Source organism: Atractosteus spatula, chromosome 5 (assembly GCF_055471065.1).
Source record: "Atractosteus spatula isolate fAtrSpa1 chromosome 5, fAtrSpa1.hap1, whole genome shotgun sequence".
NCBI lineage: Eukaryota > Metazoa > Chordata > Actinopteri > Semionotiformes > Lepisosteidae > Atractosteus > Atractosteus spatula.
The window spans coordinates 49,461,912-49,477,448 of NC_142710.1; the positions used below are offsets into that span (position 1 = coordinate 49,461,912).

At 36.1% G+C, this 15,537-nt stretch overlaps 1 protein-coding gene across 5 annotated transcripts in view; it reads left to right on the plus strand.

The window, feature by feature from the left end:
* Positions 1-15,537, plus strand: part of mitfa (melanocyte inducing transcription factor a) — a 72,663-nt gene that overhangs the window by 49,518 nt on the left and 7,608 nt on the right. For all 5 annotated transcript variants that reach the window (XM_088915363.1, XM_088915364.1, XM_088915365.1 and 2 more), the window contains 3 exons: positions 11,587-11,814; positions 13,916-14,011; positions 14,907-15,024. In XM_088915363.1, coding sequence (XP_088771489.1) covers positions 11,587-11,814; positions 13,916-14,011; positions 14,907-15,024 — 442 coding nt within the window. The remainder of the gene's footprint in view (positions 1-11,586; positions 11,815-13,915; positions 14,012-14,906; positions 15,025-15,537) is intronic.

Consider the following 15,537-nt stretch of genomic DNA (forward strand, 5'->3'; position numbering starts at 1 on the left):
GACAAGGATACCCTAGTCATCTACAAGCTGGTTTGACCCTGGTGATGCTCCTCCATTTATGTACCAACACCTGTGGTCAGAACTCTGGTGTTGGCTAATGAAGCAGCTGGGATTTGAACGTACAGCCACTGGGCTGCAGTGCTCATCCTTCTCTCTAAAACAGACAATCCTATATGGATCCCTTTTTGAGCTGTGTTATCCCTCTGTCACAGTATTTAACCCAGGCTCATGCATGTAAATATTACAGATTATTAAACATTATATAATTGTTGAACAAATGTGGTAGGTCATGTGCTTCTGATATGATTATATATATTACATGATGTCATTGCTGTTGGCACCTGTTTAACAAGAGACTGTAAGATGAAGAGCATTAAAAAATATCTAGCTACTGTATGTTGTATCTGCTCTTCCTAATATCGCAACACAGACAGACTTTATCAGGAATATACTATGGATTTTTAACACATGTGCTACTAGACCTACATCCTTTTTCTGACTTGCACATATATCCCAATGAAATAACAAGGCCCAAATTTAAAAAATAAAGAATTTAATCAAACTAAAACTAGAGGTAATTGTTCAAAATAAATCACTGTTATGAAAAGCAGGCTTCTGCACACAGAGAATCCTGAAAAGTATGGATGAAAAGTCTTGTATTTTGCCGTTAAGAGGGAATCAAATAAATCATTAAGAGGTGCCTACTACTAGAACAGACTCTTTGGTCTCTGCTGAGATTAGAGACCATGAAGTGGAAATAATCTTAACAATATGCCACTCTTAGGGAGAAGAATATAAATTCCACATCTGAATTTTGACTGTTTATTAAACAAAAAGGTTATGCTGAATTTTGGGCTGCACTAGGGCAAATTCCAATCAACTTTGTTGACATGGCAATAAAGTATTGAATCTAATGTATTTAATTACTTTTTATGTTTTATTTAGCACTTTCTTCCCATGTCTTAAAGAAAACCCATTTCTAATGGAAATGGTTTTAGTGGAGCAATAGGTAACAATCTTCGCTCTGGATCAAAAATCCCAAACTGTGCCTCTGTACGTTAACAAGGACCACTGGGATGAAGAAGATGGGGCTCTTATAGATGAGTGTTTAAACTGGGGTTCTGTTCATGCTGTGGTGCTGTGCCCCAGTATAAAGACAAGCTGTAAGATCTGGCTAGGGTTCCCTCTCCACTTTACAGGAGTCATCTTTCAGATTGCAAAAGAACAAGTAAAGGTTTATTCCATGCTGAAAAGAGAAGAAAAGAAACGCAATGTTTTGGCTGTTGAGCCCCCTTCAGGTGTGAGAGAGAGAGTCAGCTGATAAAGCATGGGAGAACAAAAGCTAGGAGTGGAGAGGGGGTGGCAGCAGGAGAGAAGCAGAATGGACACTCGGGTGATGTGAAGTCAAGAGAGTTGAAGAGAGGTGTGAAGTCAAAACCTGCACGTGAATAGAGAGTACAAGGAAATAAGTATGTCGTTGAGAGAAGGCAGGAGGTGTGATCCTAGTTTTGAATGTCTTTCTGCAATAGGAATCCCAAAACTCCTCTTTGAGACGGAGAGATTAGAATGATCATGGCCGTTAGAGGTGAAATGGGAAACTATGGGCTTGGAGCGATCTTTGATCCTCACAGCCCTGACATGTCTCCCAGTCTCCTTCCCGTTTCAATCTTTCAATCTTTCTGACTGTATCTGTGAGCAGGCAAGCATGATCTTTGTTCACCTTAAGAGAGTGCTGCACTTCAGCCCATACCTGTTGATGTGCTAATGTGGTTCTCCATAGTAAAGCTCTTTGGGATCAAGTCTGTGTGGAAAGATGATATAGTTAAACACTCAGATGAGTATTACCACTAAAAACAACATTTACTGTTACTGGGTATTTGTTTGATGTGGGGGAAAATGACTGCTCTTATTTTTCCAACTTTTGAGGGTAGCAGCGTAACCAGTCAGCCTAAAGGGGTTACTTATACAATCAGCTAATTTTGTCACAGTTTGTGGATCTCACTTTTTTAAACAAAGGATATAGTTTTGCAGTCTTAGGTTGTCTTGTGCCTAATAGGATAAACACATTGGATCACTGAGACTCTGCATTTTTGATGTATTAAGAAAAAGAACATGAACAGATCATTATTTATTATATGTTGCCTAATCATTTCTGAGTCAGATGCCGGACATACCATGGCTGACTTGGTTCAAATTATATAAAACACCAGAAAATGCAAACACACATTAATCTCAAAGTACACAGTTGCTGTTGCAGTTGAGTAGCTTTATAAAATCTCAACTATGAAGGACTGGGAAGCCCTACTGCGATGATGAAATTATGAGATTATTGTGCATGGCTGAGTAAAAAAGGAGAAATCTGATATTGGACAGTAAAAGTACTTGTGTTGGGATTGTTGATCTTGATCTCAGAGAGGTTTATATCACATCACTTTAAAAAAAAATAATACTGCAAAAGTGGTGCAATATACTATGTGTTTTCAATAACCTTCAACAGAAGGAGGGAATTGCTAGTGTAATAGGGGTCAGTGCATTAAGCATGTTACAGAATTGATGTTTTGCCCTTGAAAAGCACAGGGCAGAGTAGAGCTGCACTCATCACTGGTAGTAGGTACAATTCTCCTGGGCCGGAGGACTTGGTCTTTTGGAAAAGTTATTCAGTGTCTAGGAAATGGAGCTGTGAGTGCTCAGAGCCTGCACACACCCATCCATCCATTTTCGTGGGGGAGCTGGAGCCTGTCCCAGCAAGCAGTGGGTGCAAGATGGGATACATCCTGGATGGGACACCAGTCCTTCACAGGGCACACATTTTCATACCCAGGCTAGTTTTCCCAAAAGCTGATTAACCTACCAGTATGTCTTTGGACTCTAGGAGGAAAACAGAGTACCTGGTAAAAACCCCATGCAAACATAAGGGAGCACATACAAGCTCCAGACAGATAGCACCCCATGTCCAGAATTGAACCCAGGGCCCCAGTATTGTGAGGCAGAAATTCCTATCACTGCACCACCATGCCAGGTTAAACCTCAGGTCGGATCTGCTCTTTTAGTTTTGTATGACAGATCGTAGCCTCAATCGGGATGGTCCCAAGTGCCTGCACACATAAAAAACTCAAGATGGTCACAAAGAAGTGAAGTCTTGGAGACTTTATTGTAATCCTTTTAAAGTCACAACGAGGAAAATAGCACTCAATACCACAAATGTCACTAGCACTTTGCAGGCCCTTCAAATACCAAACAAACCCTTTGAGAATCTGAACTTTTCTACCCCTTCATCAATTATACATTAATTAGATAATTAACACCATTGTGGCTATTTGCTAAGATTAAAGACGTCCAGTGGCAGGTTACATGTAGCTGCAGCTTCTTCTTAGAGCTTGCCACAGTTGCTTTTTTCAGGCTAGGAATGCTTTTCAGAGTGACTTAGACGGGGTATCATCACAGAGAGATGTTATATAAAGCACTGTGGGACAAAGAACACTATCCAGAACAATCCACCCCTTTCAGTTTGAGATAAGACTTGTAAGAAACAAATCCATTGTGTTAATGCTGTGCTGATATTTTTTAACTCTCTTTTGAATGGGCCATGCCCAAAAGACCTTTAATTCAATGTCCTGACGTACATGTATAGCAATTCCATATTCTTAAATGCTGTCTCTAATCGCAAATAAGCATGTATTTTTCCTAAGTAAAAAAGAAAAAAAATATTATTATTAACATTGTTATAATTTCATTGTGTGGTGATAACTGGAGGAGAGGGATAGCTGGATAGTGGTGGCCAAGACTTCATAGCGACATCACACATCCTTCAAGGTCGTCTCTTTCTGTTGCTGTGAAGCAGAATTCCCCCAGTTTTGGGTTGTTCACTCACTAATAGCAAAAATGAGCTTTGAGTTTTTCTGTCATGAGGTAGGTTAGTTTTACCCCACTGATTTGTGTTGTTGCAATAGTAATCCTGCTTTGTGTAAGTGGAACTGCAGGTTCAGACATTTGGTGTCTGTGCTTGTCAGTGGAGCAAATGATGTGCAGCTACTACAGTATCTGTCAGAATTACTGGAAGGTTACTTACTCCAAGTCATAAGCAATAAAGAGATTTTAAGGAAAGCTTTACATTTGAACTTTTGATGAACAAATTTACTCAATGCTTCAGGCAACATAGTGATATAAAAACCATGGCTTCAGGAGTAGTATGCAATTCTTATAAATATTAATTTAAATTAACTTACAAATTGGCTTTAACTGCAAAGAAAAATAAGACAAACAAATCTCTTGTTTTGAATTTCCTTACCAAATGTGTTATTTTCTATTATGAAAATAGAGTATTGTATTGAAGTGGACACAATTACAGCTTTGTTTTTCCATTGACCTTAACTTCATGGGTTTGGAAAACTTTCTCTTACCTCCTAATTTACTGTAAACGAAGACCCAGCACTTAAACTGTAGTGTTAGATTACAGAGCGGAAAGCAAATGATGAAATTTAATTATGGTTCTTTGCTTTAGGTAGTTCTAATGGCACTGTGCAGCATATTAAGAAATTGTGAATAGCAGATGCAGCAGAGAACTACATAAATGAGAATGTGCTGTACTTGAAATCTAGTAGAATTTCATATTGATGAGCCAAAATTTAAGGTGAAGCCACTATGATCTCTGGTACCTTAAGTTATGCTTGACTTGGTATGTATTATAAACATTGTTTCATGCCTTTTGCAACTATTATTTTTTGAGAGTTTAAAAAAGATCATAAAAATGAATAGAAACTAAATAAATTGCTTCTGAAAAGTCTTGACACACAGCTGTTCTTTAGTGCTGATCCCTAGCCTAAAGGATAGCTTAAGGAAAAGGCCACATTATGAGTACAACAAAGACATAGCCTTATGAATTTTTCTTCTTTAAATCAGCTGTGACGTCTTTTACCAGAATCCTGTTTCCGATCAATGTGTATACTGTTCCAAAATCAAAAGTACACATTTTTCTTAGTTCAGAAAAAAATACTTCAGAATTTATGAGAAATGGGAAAGGTAATAATACTAAGACTCTCATTCAAATTTTGGTACTTTTTGTTCTTCTGTTTGTCTTTTCATTTAATAGATTTATTTTCCATTGTGACAACTAAGATGAAAGGTTAAAAAAACTATTTGTTGTACATAATTCATTACCAAGAGTTTTCCCTTGTTAATACTGTAGCAGAAAAAAATCTTTTTTTTTAAACTGTAAAACTTCTTGTAATTTACTTTAGAACTTTACTGTATGTCATTTTATTTTTTTTTGTAATTTGCTTGCACTTTACATTATGTATATTAGAGTACGACACATGATTTTAATTTCCTTTAACTTGTAAATTGGATCTTGAAGTCATAATTCTACTTATTTGCAGAGCTTCTTCCTTAAAGAATGTAAGAAAAATTATATCAGATTAAATACCTGGATTAATATTAAGAAAACTTTTTTCCATGCTTTTTTTAAAAATTGGCAAAGTCAACCAATTCCTTTTCATACCCTACAATTGTGGAACACAATTTAATCAACAAAGTTAATCAATTTAGCTTGAAAGCTACAACATTCATACCTGAACTATGCTTTGGATGTTCTACAGAAATGTGTGCTACAGTATCATCCTATCACCAATGGCTATGGGTTTCACAGTGCCTGCAGGAGAGTTAGCACTGATTGGAGCAGTGGTAAACCTATTCTCGGAAACACATCAGTTCACAAGCATATAGCAAATCACAGGACTTGTTACTGGAATGCAAGCAAATCCTGCCCAGATACAACCCAGTCCTCCAATTTAGGAATCACTCCCAGTCAGATACCAAAATAACCCAGGCCTGAACCAGCACTGAACTACAGTATAGAACTTAACCTGTGTAACATATTCCTACTGTAGAACAAATTCCTACTGTAGAACATACCTTAGCACTACTGGCTTTAGCAAGGCTCCAATTACTTTATGTTACCTAGATCTTATTTGTTTCCCACCAATTAACTGTAAAATGACTGTCATTTTCGGGGGTCAAAATGTGATACAGTTCTTTACAATACAGTGATTTGGCAGTTTGGATTTTAGCAGCACATGTCTAAGACTGGAGGGGGTTGACTTCTAGTTTTCTACAACCTGGCTAGCCATGATTCTGAAAACATTTCTCTATGTCAAGAACAGTTGTGAGTTCATTTTTCTGTCAGAAACTCAAAGTGAAGACTACTGCCTGAAGACGTACTCTATGTATTAAAATTAAATCGAAATAAGATGTGCCTGGAAGAAGAACTGAAACCTACAGGAGCAGTAAGAAGTCAGATTAACAAGTAGGAGTTGGTGAAGATAAGAAAGCTGGCAAATCATCTGGGAAGTGATGGATAAATGAAGAAAAAGAAAAATCAAGAAAAATCTAGAGCATTATATTAGAAAGAAATTGCATTTTAAAATTGAACTTTGTCGTTTTAAACTAGCTACATTGGCATTGACAGAAGTAAGACAAGTTTCTTTTTATTTCCATATGTTCATTATATAGTAGACACTAGTTTCTTGCTGTCACAGTATGCAGTTTGTTACTTTTACAGCCTTTTGTCAGCACAGCCCATAGCAAATTCCTTTTCACGTCTATAAAGTATTTTATTTCCTGCTAAAAGTAGCACATTTAAATATCATATTTCTCTACATTTCTGGAACAATCTACTATATTTATTTGCATAGTGATCCCATTTTTGTCCTGCTAAGAAGTGCTATTGAGTGAGGTGAAATCACAAATCTGGTTTTACTAGAAAAATCCGAATTTCACCAGACGACCTTTTCTAAAAATATTATTTAAAAATAAAGATTTTGTTTTTCATTTTGTCAGTGCTCGTAATGCAATATGGAAATGAGTACAGGGCTTCCATGTTAACGTTAATAACAATTACATGTGTACGCTAGTCTAAAAGCCAAATTGAGACTGGTCAGCACTCCCTGTATAAAAGAAAACATTCCCTTGGCAAAGTCCTTCCACCCATCCTCCCATCATGATTTCCCTTCAAGACTGCAAGGAAAAGAACGTGAACTGTGCTATCTCTCCATGGAGAAAAGGGCTTTTCTATAAAACAAACCATGTTTCTAATCAGTTGTAAGTTATCATCTACCAGCCAGTTTCCTCTGATGTGCTTGCTGTCCTGAGTGTATATGGGTTGCATGAGAGTAAGTTAATAGGATATATGTAATCCATACCAATTGAAATAGTCATTTTTTTTAGTACAAATGTAAAGCAGAGTTCTAATTTTTATTGATTTTTAAAAATTATTCACTTTTAGAAATGAATAAGAAACAAATTAACAGATCCATCAGAAATAGTTGTCCAGTTGATTTTTTTATTCTTTTGAAACCAGTGTGTCACTGATGAATAACAACACTGTTTATTGTGCTCATTTATATGATCATTCCCTTTAAATGATTTGGTGCAGAATAAGTCCAGATATGTTGGTCTTCTGATGTGCCTGAACAAGACTACTTTGTGATTTGACATTCCAACTAGAATCACAGATAATGTTCTGAACTGTGGTTTTAAAATGTCATTTAATTACCACTTTGTCTATTGATGGGTTGAGTGACGAGTATGCACAGGAAAATTAAAGTTTGTTACTGGCAACTATAAAGCATAATAAAGTTACAAATGAACATTCAGCATCAGTGCTTTCATGCAGGTCTGTGTTTCCAAGCTTGTAAATATATCTTTCTAAAAACATTTTATATGGAAGAATATGTGTATTTTATCTTTATCTAAAGAGATTACTACAGAAGGGAGTTCTGACCTCTCTTGACAACCATGCTATGCCTCCAGCTAAGACTAGTTTTGCTTAATTGCAGAGATTTACACGTGTCTGACCTGCACATGCCTGACTATTGGTAGCTATAAATTAATGTCAATTTCTAAATATACGTGGCACAAGAACCTATATTTGTGCTGCAGGAGTAGAAATCCTGAATTTAAATATAACTTACTCTTTTTGTTGTGCTGCTGTTATAGAACAAAACATAGAGCCAGTGCAGATGAGCTTAGCTGATAACTTTCAGTCACATGTTTGGAGTAAATGTCATAGTTACCCTAAGGGCCTTCATTCAGCAAGATGCATCTGTTGTGTGTAAAGTATATGGTTTTATGAACTTTGTGAGAAATACCAAACAAAATCTGTTTTATAATAACGATAAACATTCCCTCTGCTTAATTTTAAGCAGAACTAATTCTGATGAATGGCTACACTTCTGTGATGTTTTTCCCACTTTTTCCATAGAGTCCATTGTGAAGTCTTTGTTTTTGTGGTGGTACAAGTGGATCTGTCGAGCTGCTCCGTCTGAAGTTTGTGTTGAACGTTTTACACAAAACCCTGTAATAGCATAAACCTTTTTTGGGGAAAAATGCATCGCATTTTTGTCAAGTAAGATACAATTAGTGAACAAGAAGGATTTAGTAAAACATTTGAGTTCAATGAAGAACTGTTTTTTGAAACCTTTCTCTAAAAGCAATTGTAGCTCAAGACAAGTTAGAAAATCCGTCGTTTGAACAAGCAGAGGAACAAGCAAGTTATCTTTAACTGCCTGTGTGACAGTGACACCTGCCGAAGACATCAAGGTCATTACTAGCTCAACACATCATCCACAGGATTTCAAAGACTGTTTAGTCAGTTTAATCTGTGAGTCCTGAACTGGTGAACTTGGTCCCAGTAGAAAACCAAAGGCTAAACCAAACTCATCAAAAACCAGAAAAAAAGGCACAAGTACAAATGTACTTTCTATGTACGCAGATAATTCTGAATAATTTAGATTATTCATATTTAATTTTCTGCATGGAAAGAAAGTGATGGTCAGTAACCCTCTTGTGTGCCCTGAACACCACTGAAGCAAAACAGTAGTCTGGGCTTGGGGCCATATTCATTGGACCAACTACACTTCTAAAGTTATGTTCACTGGTGAGATTCTGACAGAACACAGACTGGGATTTAAAGGAGCAAAACGTTGTCTCAGACTTGCTTCATGTTTGTGAACAGGCTTTCTACTGCATCAGAGAAAACTCATAAGAGCTGTTTTGTCACCCAGATGAAACGATGTCGTTCCAACACATTTATCAGACTTTGCTGTGTTAAAACCTTTATTACAAGCATTATTCTTGTAATAATTCTTGAAGTAAATTTTTATGTTATGAAACCAGTGTTCAGGTTATGTAGAGCAATTTACTGGATTACCCCTCCTATGTTATATATAGAAGCCTTTTAACTGCTTTCGTTTTTTTAGAGATGAAATCACGTTACAGATACAGTATGTCTCTCATTTTAACGTCTTTTGGAATTTTTCTGAAATAGTTTTTAAGGTACATTAGTAACGCTTTTTGTCATATTAATTCTGCTGATGTCATTCACTTTTCCTTAAAAATTAGCTTTTCTTTTAAAGCACCATCAAATTTTGTCTAAACATCCACAATTGTACATCAATAAGCCACAGTACCAATGCCAACACTTAAAGTGAGAAGTGCAAAACTGTTTCTTTTATTTTAGGATTTTTGAGGTTGAACAAGAATCAATACCAAGTCTTTGTTGATATTTTAGCCTTCTTATTAACACAGTCAGCTTGCTGTGTTGAAATGAGGTTCGCTGTATTTTTGTAGTGTTATTTTTCTCTGGCATGGAGTCCTGGGCATTTTGATGAGATTTTCAATACATTGGCAGCAAACACAACTCATATTCCCACTGTTTAATATGTTGTATAAGTACCTGCAATCCTACCTTAGTCTCATATGACACCTAGTCTTTGTGTGTTTTAAGATGCCAACTTTTTGTCCTCTTCAAAATAGAATGGAGTATATTCTGAAAGGATGTCTTGCTTACTGCTTTAATTCTCTTAATTTAAGTGCTTAGGTTTTTTTCCTGCCTTTTAAGATATTTGTAAGTGAAACTACAGTGTTGGATGGTGTGTTTCCTTCCCTGTGTTGTTTTCTAAATGGGAAGGAATAGATTAATTAAAATGTTAGTTTCTGTTTAGCTTGGATTGTGTAGGGTGTATCATGTGGTTGCTTCCTTTGAGAAAATGTAAAATACCCTAAATGATTTTTCTTCCTTTCATTCTCTTCAAACAAGTGCACATAATTATGAGTCATTTTCAGGATTTTGAGTCATTACATTAATGTGTCAGTACAACTTAGTTTAAAGTTTTTCAGTGACGTGCTAAACTGCATGCAAAGAAAAAGAATGTCCAGTTCACAGAGACGTTATCCAATGACTGGTACAAGGCACTAATTTCTGTAGTGGACAAAGCACATTAAGATTGAATTAATAAAAAAAGAAAGACTTCTTATCTTGTTTATCCTCTCTGCTTTAAATAGTATCTATCATCTTAAAAAGATGTAAAAAGATACATTTTAAAATACAAAAACCTCTCCAGGGAATGACAATGCTGTGGACAGTGTGCTCATCAGTAACAGAGCCTGCTCTGTACACTGTTGTGGTTTTAATTATCTGTGTTGAGAAAAATGCTCTTATCTTCAAAAATGAATGCAGTTTTAAAGTGTTGTTTAAAATAAGGATGTTTTAACTAATCAGGATACAGTGGACTTTAAATTGCCATATACTGTACCTACAAAAGGTACTGGGTTATATTTGAGTGCACTGCCTTGGTTCAAGTCCACAGTGTAGTGTTTGTCCTGGTGCTCAGAACAAACAATGTTTTATGCTGGGTGAGTGGAACTAAAGATGAAAAGTTAGTTAGCCTTAAGCTAGTGTCAGTTTGGAAAATGGTAACCTACAGCTTAAAAGAGCCCTTTGTTGATCTGAGATGGTGACGTCAAAGCAGTTCTATAAAGGCACAAATTCATATTTTAGATAAGACAACACAACATCTAAAAGGATCCTTGTGTGTTCTTCTGATTTCATTACATGCATAACTAATTAGGTTTTGGCTTAATAAGCTGAACTTGCTAGGTTCCTCTTCTTGATTAGAATGTATACATGTCAGGTCCACACATACTCGTAGAACCTAACGGCCTGATAAAGGGAATCTTGGTGAACAGCTACGCCTATCAAATACGGAATATAAATATTGTAATATGTTGGAGATGCTTGAATATAACCATTACCAGGTGAGATTTAGCTTTTTTCTTCTTATTGGATGTTTTTTTTTATAAAAAGTAAGATGTAATAGTTAAAATGAATTTGTCTTCTTTTGTCTTATGCTTGCTGTAATTCCGAAATGAATGTTCATTCACAAATGCAACCAGTGGTTTATGAAGAGTGTTTTCAGTGGCCAGATGGAAAAAGTAGAAAATTTTAACATTGGTTAATTAAAAGTGTTTAGTTTTGTACTTGAAAGGTTTACCATTCTTACACTTCTTTTAAACAAATTGTAGATTTCTTTTACAGTAAAGATCAATGTGCGACAGTGGCTGACAGGCATTCTGAAATTAGGAAGCCTTGCGATCAGGACTGTGAAGGTTGACTTGAATTCATTTAAAATAATCCTGCATTATTTTCGCCTGTGCCATGTACTTGTTTAATAATTTTTCATGACGCAGCCAACACAAGCCAAAGCCAACGCTGCTCATTGTGTTCAGCTATCTGTTTCTTTTTATGCACAGGTGCAAACACACCTTGAAAACCCCACTAAGTACCACATTCAGCAAGCCCAGAGGCAACAGGTCAAGCAGTACCTTTCCACCACATTGGGAAACAAGCTCACCAGCCAGGCCATCAGCTTGCCTTGTCCTAGTCAGCCTGCAGAGCACGTAATGCCTCCTGGACCGGGCAACAGTGCCCCCAACAGTCCTATGGCCATGCTCACCTTGAACTCCAACTGTGAAAAAGAGGTAAGCTAACATCCCTGAAACAGACTGCTGTGAACGTACATTAAGTTGCATACAAATTACCTGCATTCAGGATGTGCTCAGGTGTGTAATTAAGGAAACTACAGAACACTCAAGACAGAAAAGGGTAGCTCATCCAAAACAAGCTTGGAATGCAAAAGCACTTACAGTACTAGAGTAGAAAAGAGTTAAAAGAGGATACCGTAGTTTGAAACATACAGGGGATTATATACTGTACGGCGTTTTTTCACATAGAAGACGCATCTCATCCCCATGGACTTTATAGGATTAAGGTAACCATTCAAAACCATAAAAGATAACTTGCAAAATGTTATTTAGTTGTGAAGATGATCAGTTCTTGTGATCATTCTCACTTCCGTTACTGAGAATGCAATTCTGCTCCTTTTAAGACTGAAAGCAACTAGTGCTGTTCGGCATGTATGAAACTTGCCAGACTTGAATTCACAAGGTGGCATAGAAAAAATGTTACATGTTTTTAGCATTATCGTTCATATATTGAATAATAAAATCATATAAAATAGCATTAAAGTGTAAGAAATATTTTGCATAAGCCCATTTTCATTCTTAATTTCTCTTTGAAATTACTCAAGGGTCTTCAAAGGTTTCTCTTTGCAAACACTTAGAACTCTTAAGAAATCTATTTGTATGTAATCAGAGAATTACACTTAAATGCAGTAATTGCTGCTCAGTAGCTAAGCTGATCTGCATTGCTCTGAATGTTTTAAATATATCTTAAAGAGAAAGAGAAGAGAAATAACATACATTTTGGATATAATATTCTGAAATCACCACTGACCAGCCAAGGCCTAAAGTACATTTTCTAGGTCACTCATGCAGGAAGAAGAGAAATGACAAGGAAAAGGGGTGAATAAGAAAAGAAAGTAAAGGCCAGTCAGCAAGAACCGAGGACAGATACTGTATAAGAAGTGTTCAGACTCGGGGAAACAAGAAGAAGAGGCAGAGAATGTGCCACAGTAACTCAAAGAAACTACATGGTGTCTTACATTTGTGTATGATAACGTTTACGGCATTTCAGTACTGTTGTATTTCACTGATAGTAGTAGTAGCAGCATGTTCCTGATTATGGAATATTTGTGAAGAAAGCTTCTATGATGCAAGAATCTGAATGCAAGGAGCAAGGCTTTGAGGCTAAGATACAATGCATTCCGAGGATAGATTTTTAAGACGGGCATGCCACTGCAATAAAGTAGAAACTATTTAATAATGCAGTAGTTCGTTATCTGGTTATCAAAAATAGATGTATATGGAAATTGTGTAATTGTAATATTGTCTTTTAGGATTAGAACGCAGCACATTTTCAGTAGGCACAGATCTGTATTTAATTTATTAGTACAGTTGTTTCCTGTCATTGTAATGTGCAACAGTAAAATGAAAAATACAGTATAAGAGAATAATGTCACTGAACTAAACTGGAGGTGTGTTTTTTTTAAATACAGCATCCTCCTTGTCAGGACAGGCGCAGCTCGAAAGTCAGTCTTGTGTAATTGCAATGTGTATCAGTTGTAATAGGGTAGTTGCAGGAAGAAAAATAGCATACAGCTATTGTGCAACCTTGTCAGAGCCTTTCTGCTACAGTTCTTTCATGGGAGGAGAGAGGAGTGTTTCCCAGTGGACTGTCATTAATATCTAACAGTAACACATATGGACCAATGCGGAGCAGTTAGGGCTCTTGACTTGTAACTGGAAGGCTGTGGATGCAAATGACTGAGGAGCAAGGTAGTTCACCTGAATTGCTCCAGTAAAATACCCAGCTGTAGAAAGTTAAGGGGCTTTGGATAAAAGCAACAGCCAAACAAATGCGTGATAAAATGTGCCTACAATGCATTTTTGCTACCACACAATTTGACATTATAAACAGATGGAACATCACTAAAAATGTAATGGAACATTTGCATCGGAATAATTGAATTTAAATGGAATTTGGAATGAAGGTGGGCAAAATAAGCAATTTTAGAAATGAAAAGAAAACACGTACAGCAGCATGCACTGGAAAGTCAGAATGAGAAATGCAGCATGTGAAATTTAAGCAGCTTAAATTGACATATGGATTTTGTTATTACAGATGGATGATGTAATTGATGACATAATTAGTTTGGAATCAAGCTATAATGATGATATTCTTGGACTTATGGACCCAGGGCTACAAATGGCCAACACGGTAACTCAGTTTTTCAGTCAAATATTGTACTTTTACCTTAGATTTTGCACTGGTCAATTAAAAAAAGAGTTTACTAAAAAACAATGAAGTGGAGAAAAAATGAAAAAAATCACTGTTCCAGTCATTTTGCAATGATACATTTGCAAAAATATACCAGTGCAGCAGGACTGCAAAAGAAATGTCACATTTTGGATGAAGTAATTTGCATAGCACCTGGTGCTTGACACAAAACAATACCCCAGTAGAACCACATGCCCATTATATTGCAATATTGTAATAATATAACAATATAGCATATAATATTGCAATAATACTGCTTTGGTCTATTAATTATGTTTGTAAGAGAAGATAAATGCATTACTGAAATAAAAACAATTTCCCGCAAGCTCATCAGTTTAACAGAGGAGATATTAAGAAGTAGAATACTATGTTTGTGTTTTACGTAACATGTGGAGCACTCTTATTTGGAGCAAATAAGAAGCAGAAACAGACAAAATGAAAGTGTGGAGCTTGACCAACAAATGCACCGCTTTCTTCCCATAAGTCATTTAAGTAGAATGTTGTCATGTACTGTATAAGTGACACGGGCACCTGATTTCCTGCAATTGCATGTGTATAGCATCATAAAAATCAAAACATGAAATATTATTATTATTATTAGATTTCCTCGATAGTGTATGGTGTCTCATACAGTGCAAACACAATGTTCTGCTCAATTCTTTGCTTAATTTATTAATTTAATTTAAAACTAAACTAAAATTTTACAGTCTTTTTGTTTTGTCATTTGCAGTAAGCTTGTGATACGTTCTTGAAGAACAATTCCCATTTTGTGTTCAGGTAAACATACCAGGAGATATTTATTAAAACCTTTGATTCTGTTCTTTTGTTTTCTCAGCTCCCTGTCTCTGCTAATCTTATAGACATGTACAGCAATCAAGGGATGCCACCAACAGGCCTAACTATCAGCAACTCCTGCCCTGCTAACCTGCCCAATATCAAAAGGGAATTCACAGGTAGTGACAAGCATTTCTTTTCAGTCTCTTGGACAATGTTCTTTTCTAACTGACTAATTGTTGGATGTCAAAATAGTTACTGCTCAAATAGGAATTCATTGATTGCATTTATTGGTTTGTAAAATGATGTTAGTGGGTATTGTATGAAGAAAAGTGTATAATAGAGATAAAAGAGGCAGAAAATTAGGAATAACTACCCATCCATACACATTACAGAGTGTGTACACAAGCTCATAGACATTACTATGGGAAATAAATATGATTATTTTTCTCTCAGGGTACAAATTAAGCTGATTTCTTTCTTTGGTTTGCCTTTTGAAGTGATGTTTTATTTTAAATATATGTGCAGAAACAGATTTCTAGTTACTGAGTGCCTGATAATTGGGCCAGTGTTTTGTTTGAAATTCTCAAAATATAGCAAGAGCACTGTGAAATATTTCACCTGAAAGTGTGATACTGTTAAATTTGTGATGTCCTCTGCTGGAAATGCCAGTTTCTGAATCTTTTCAGAAA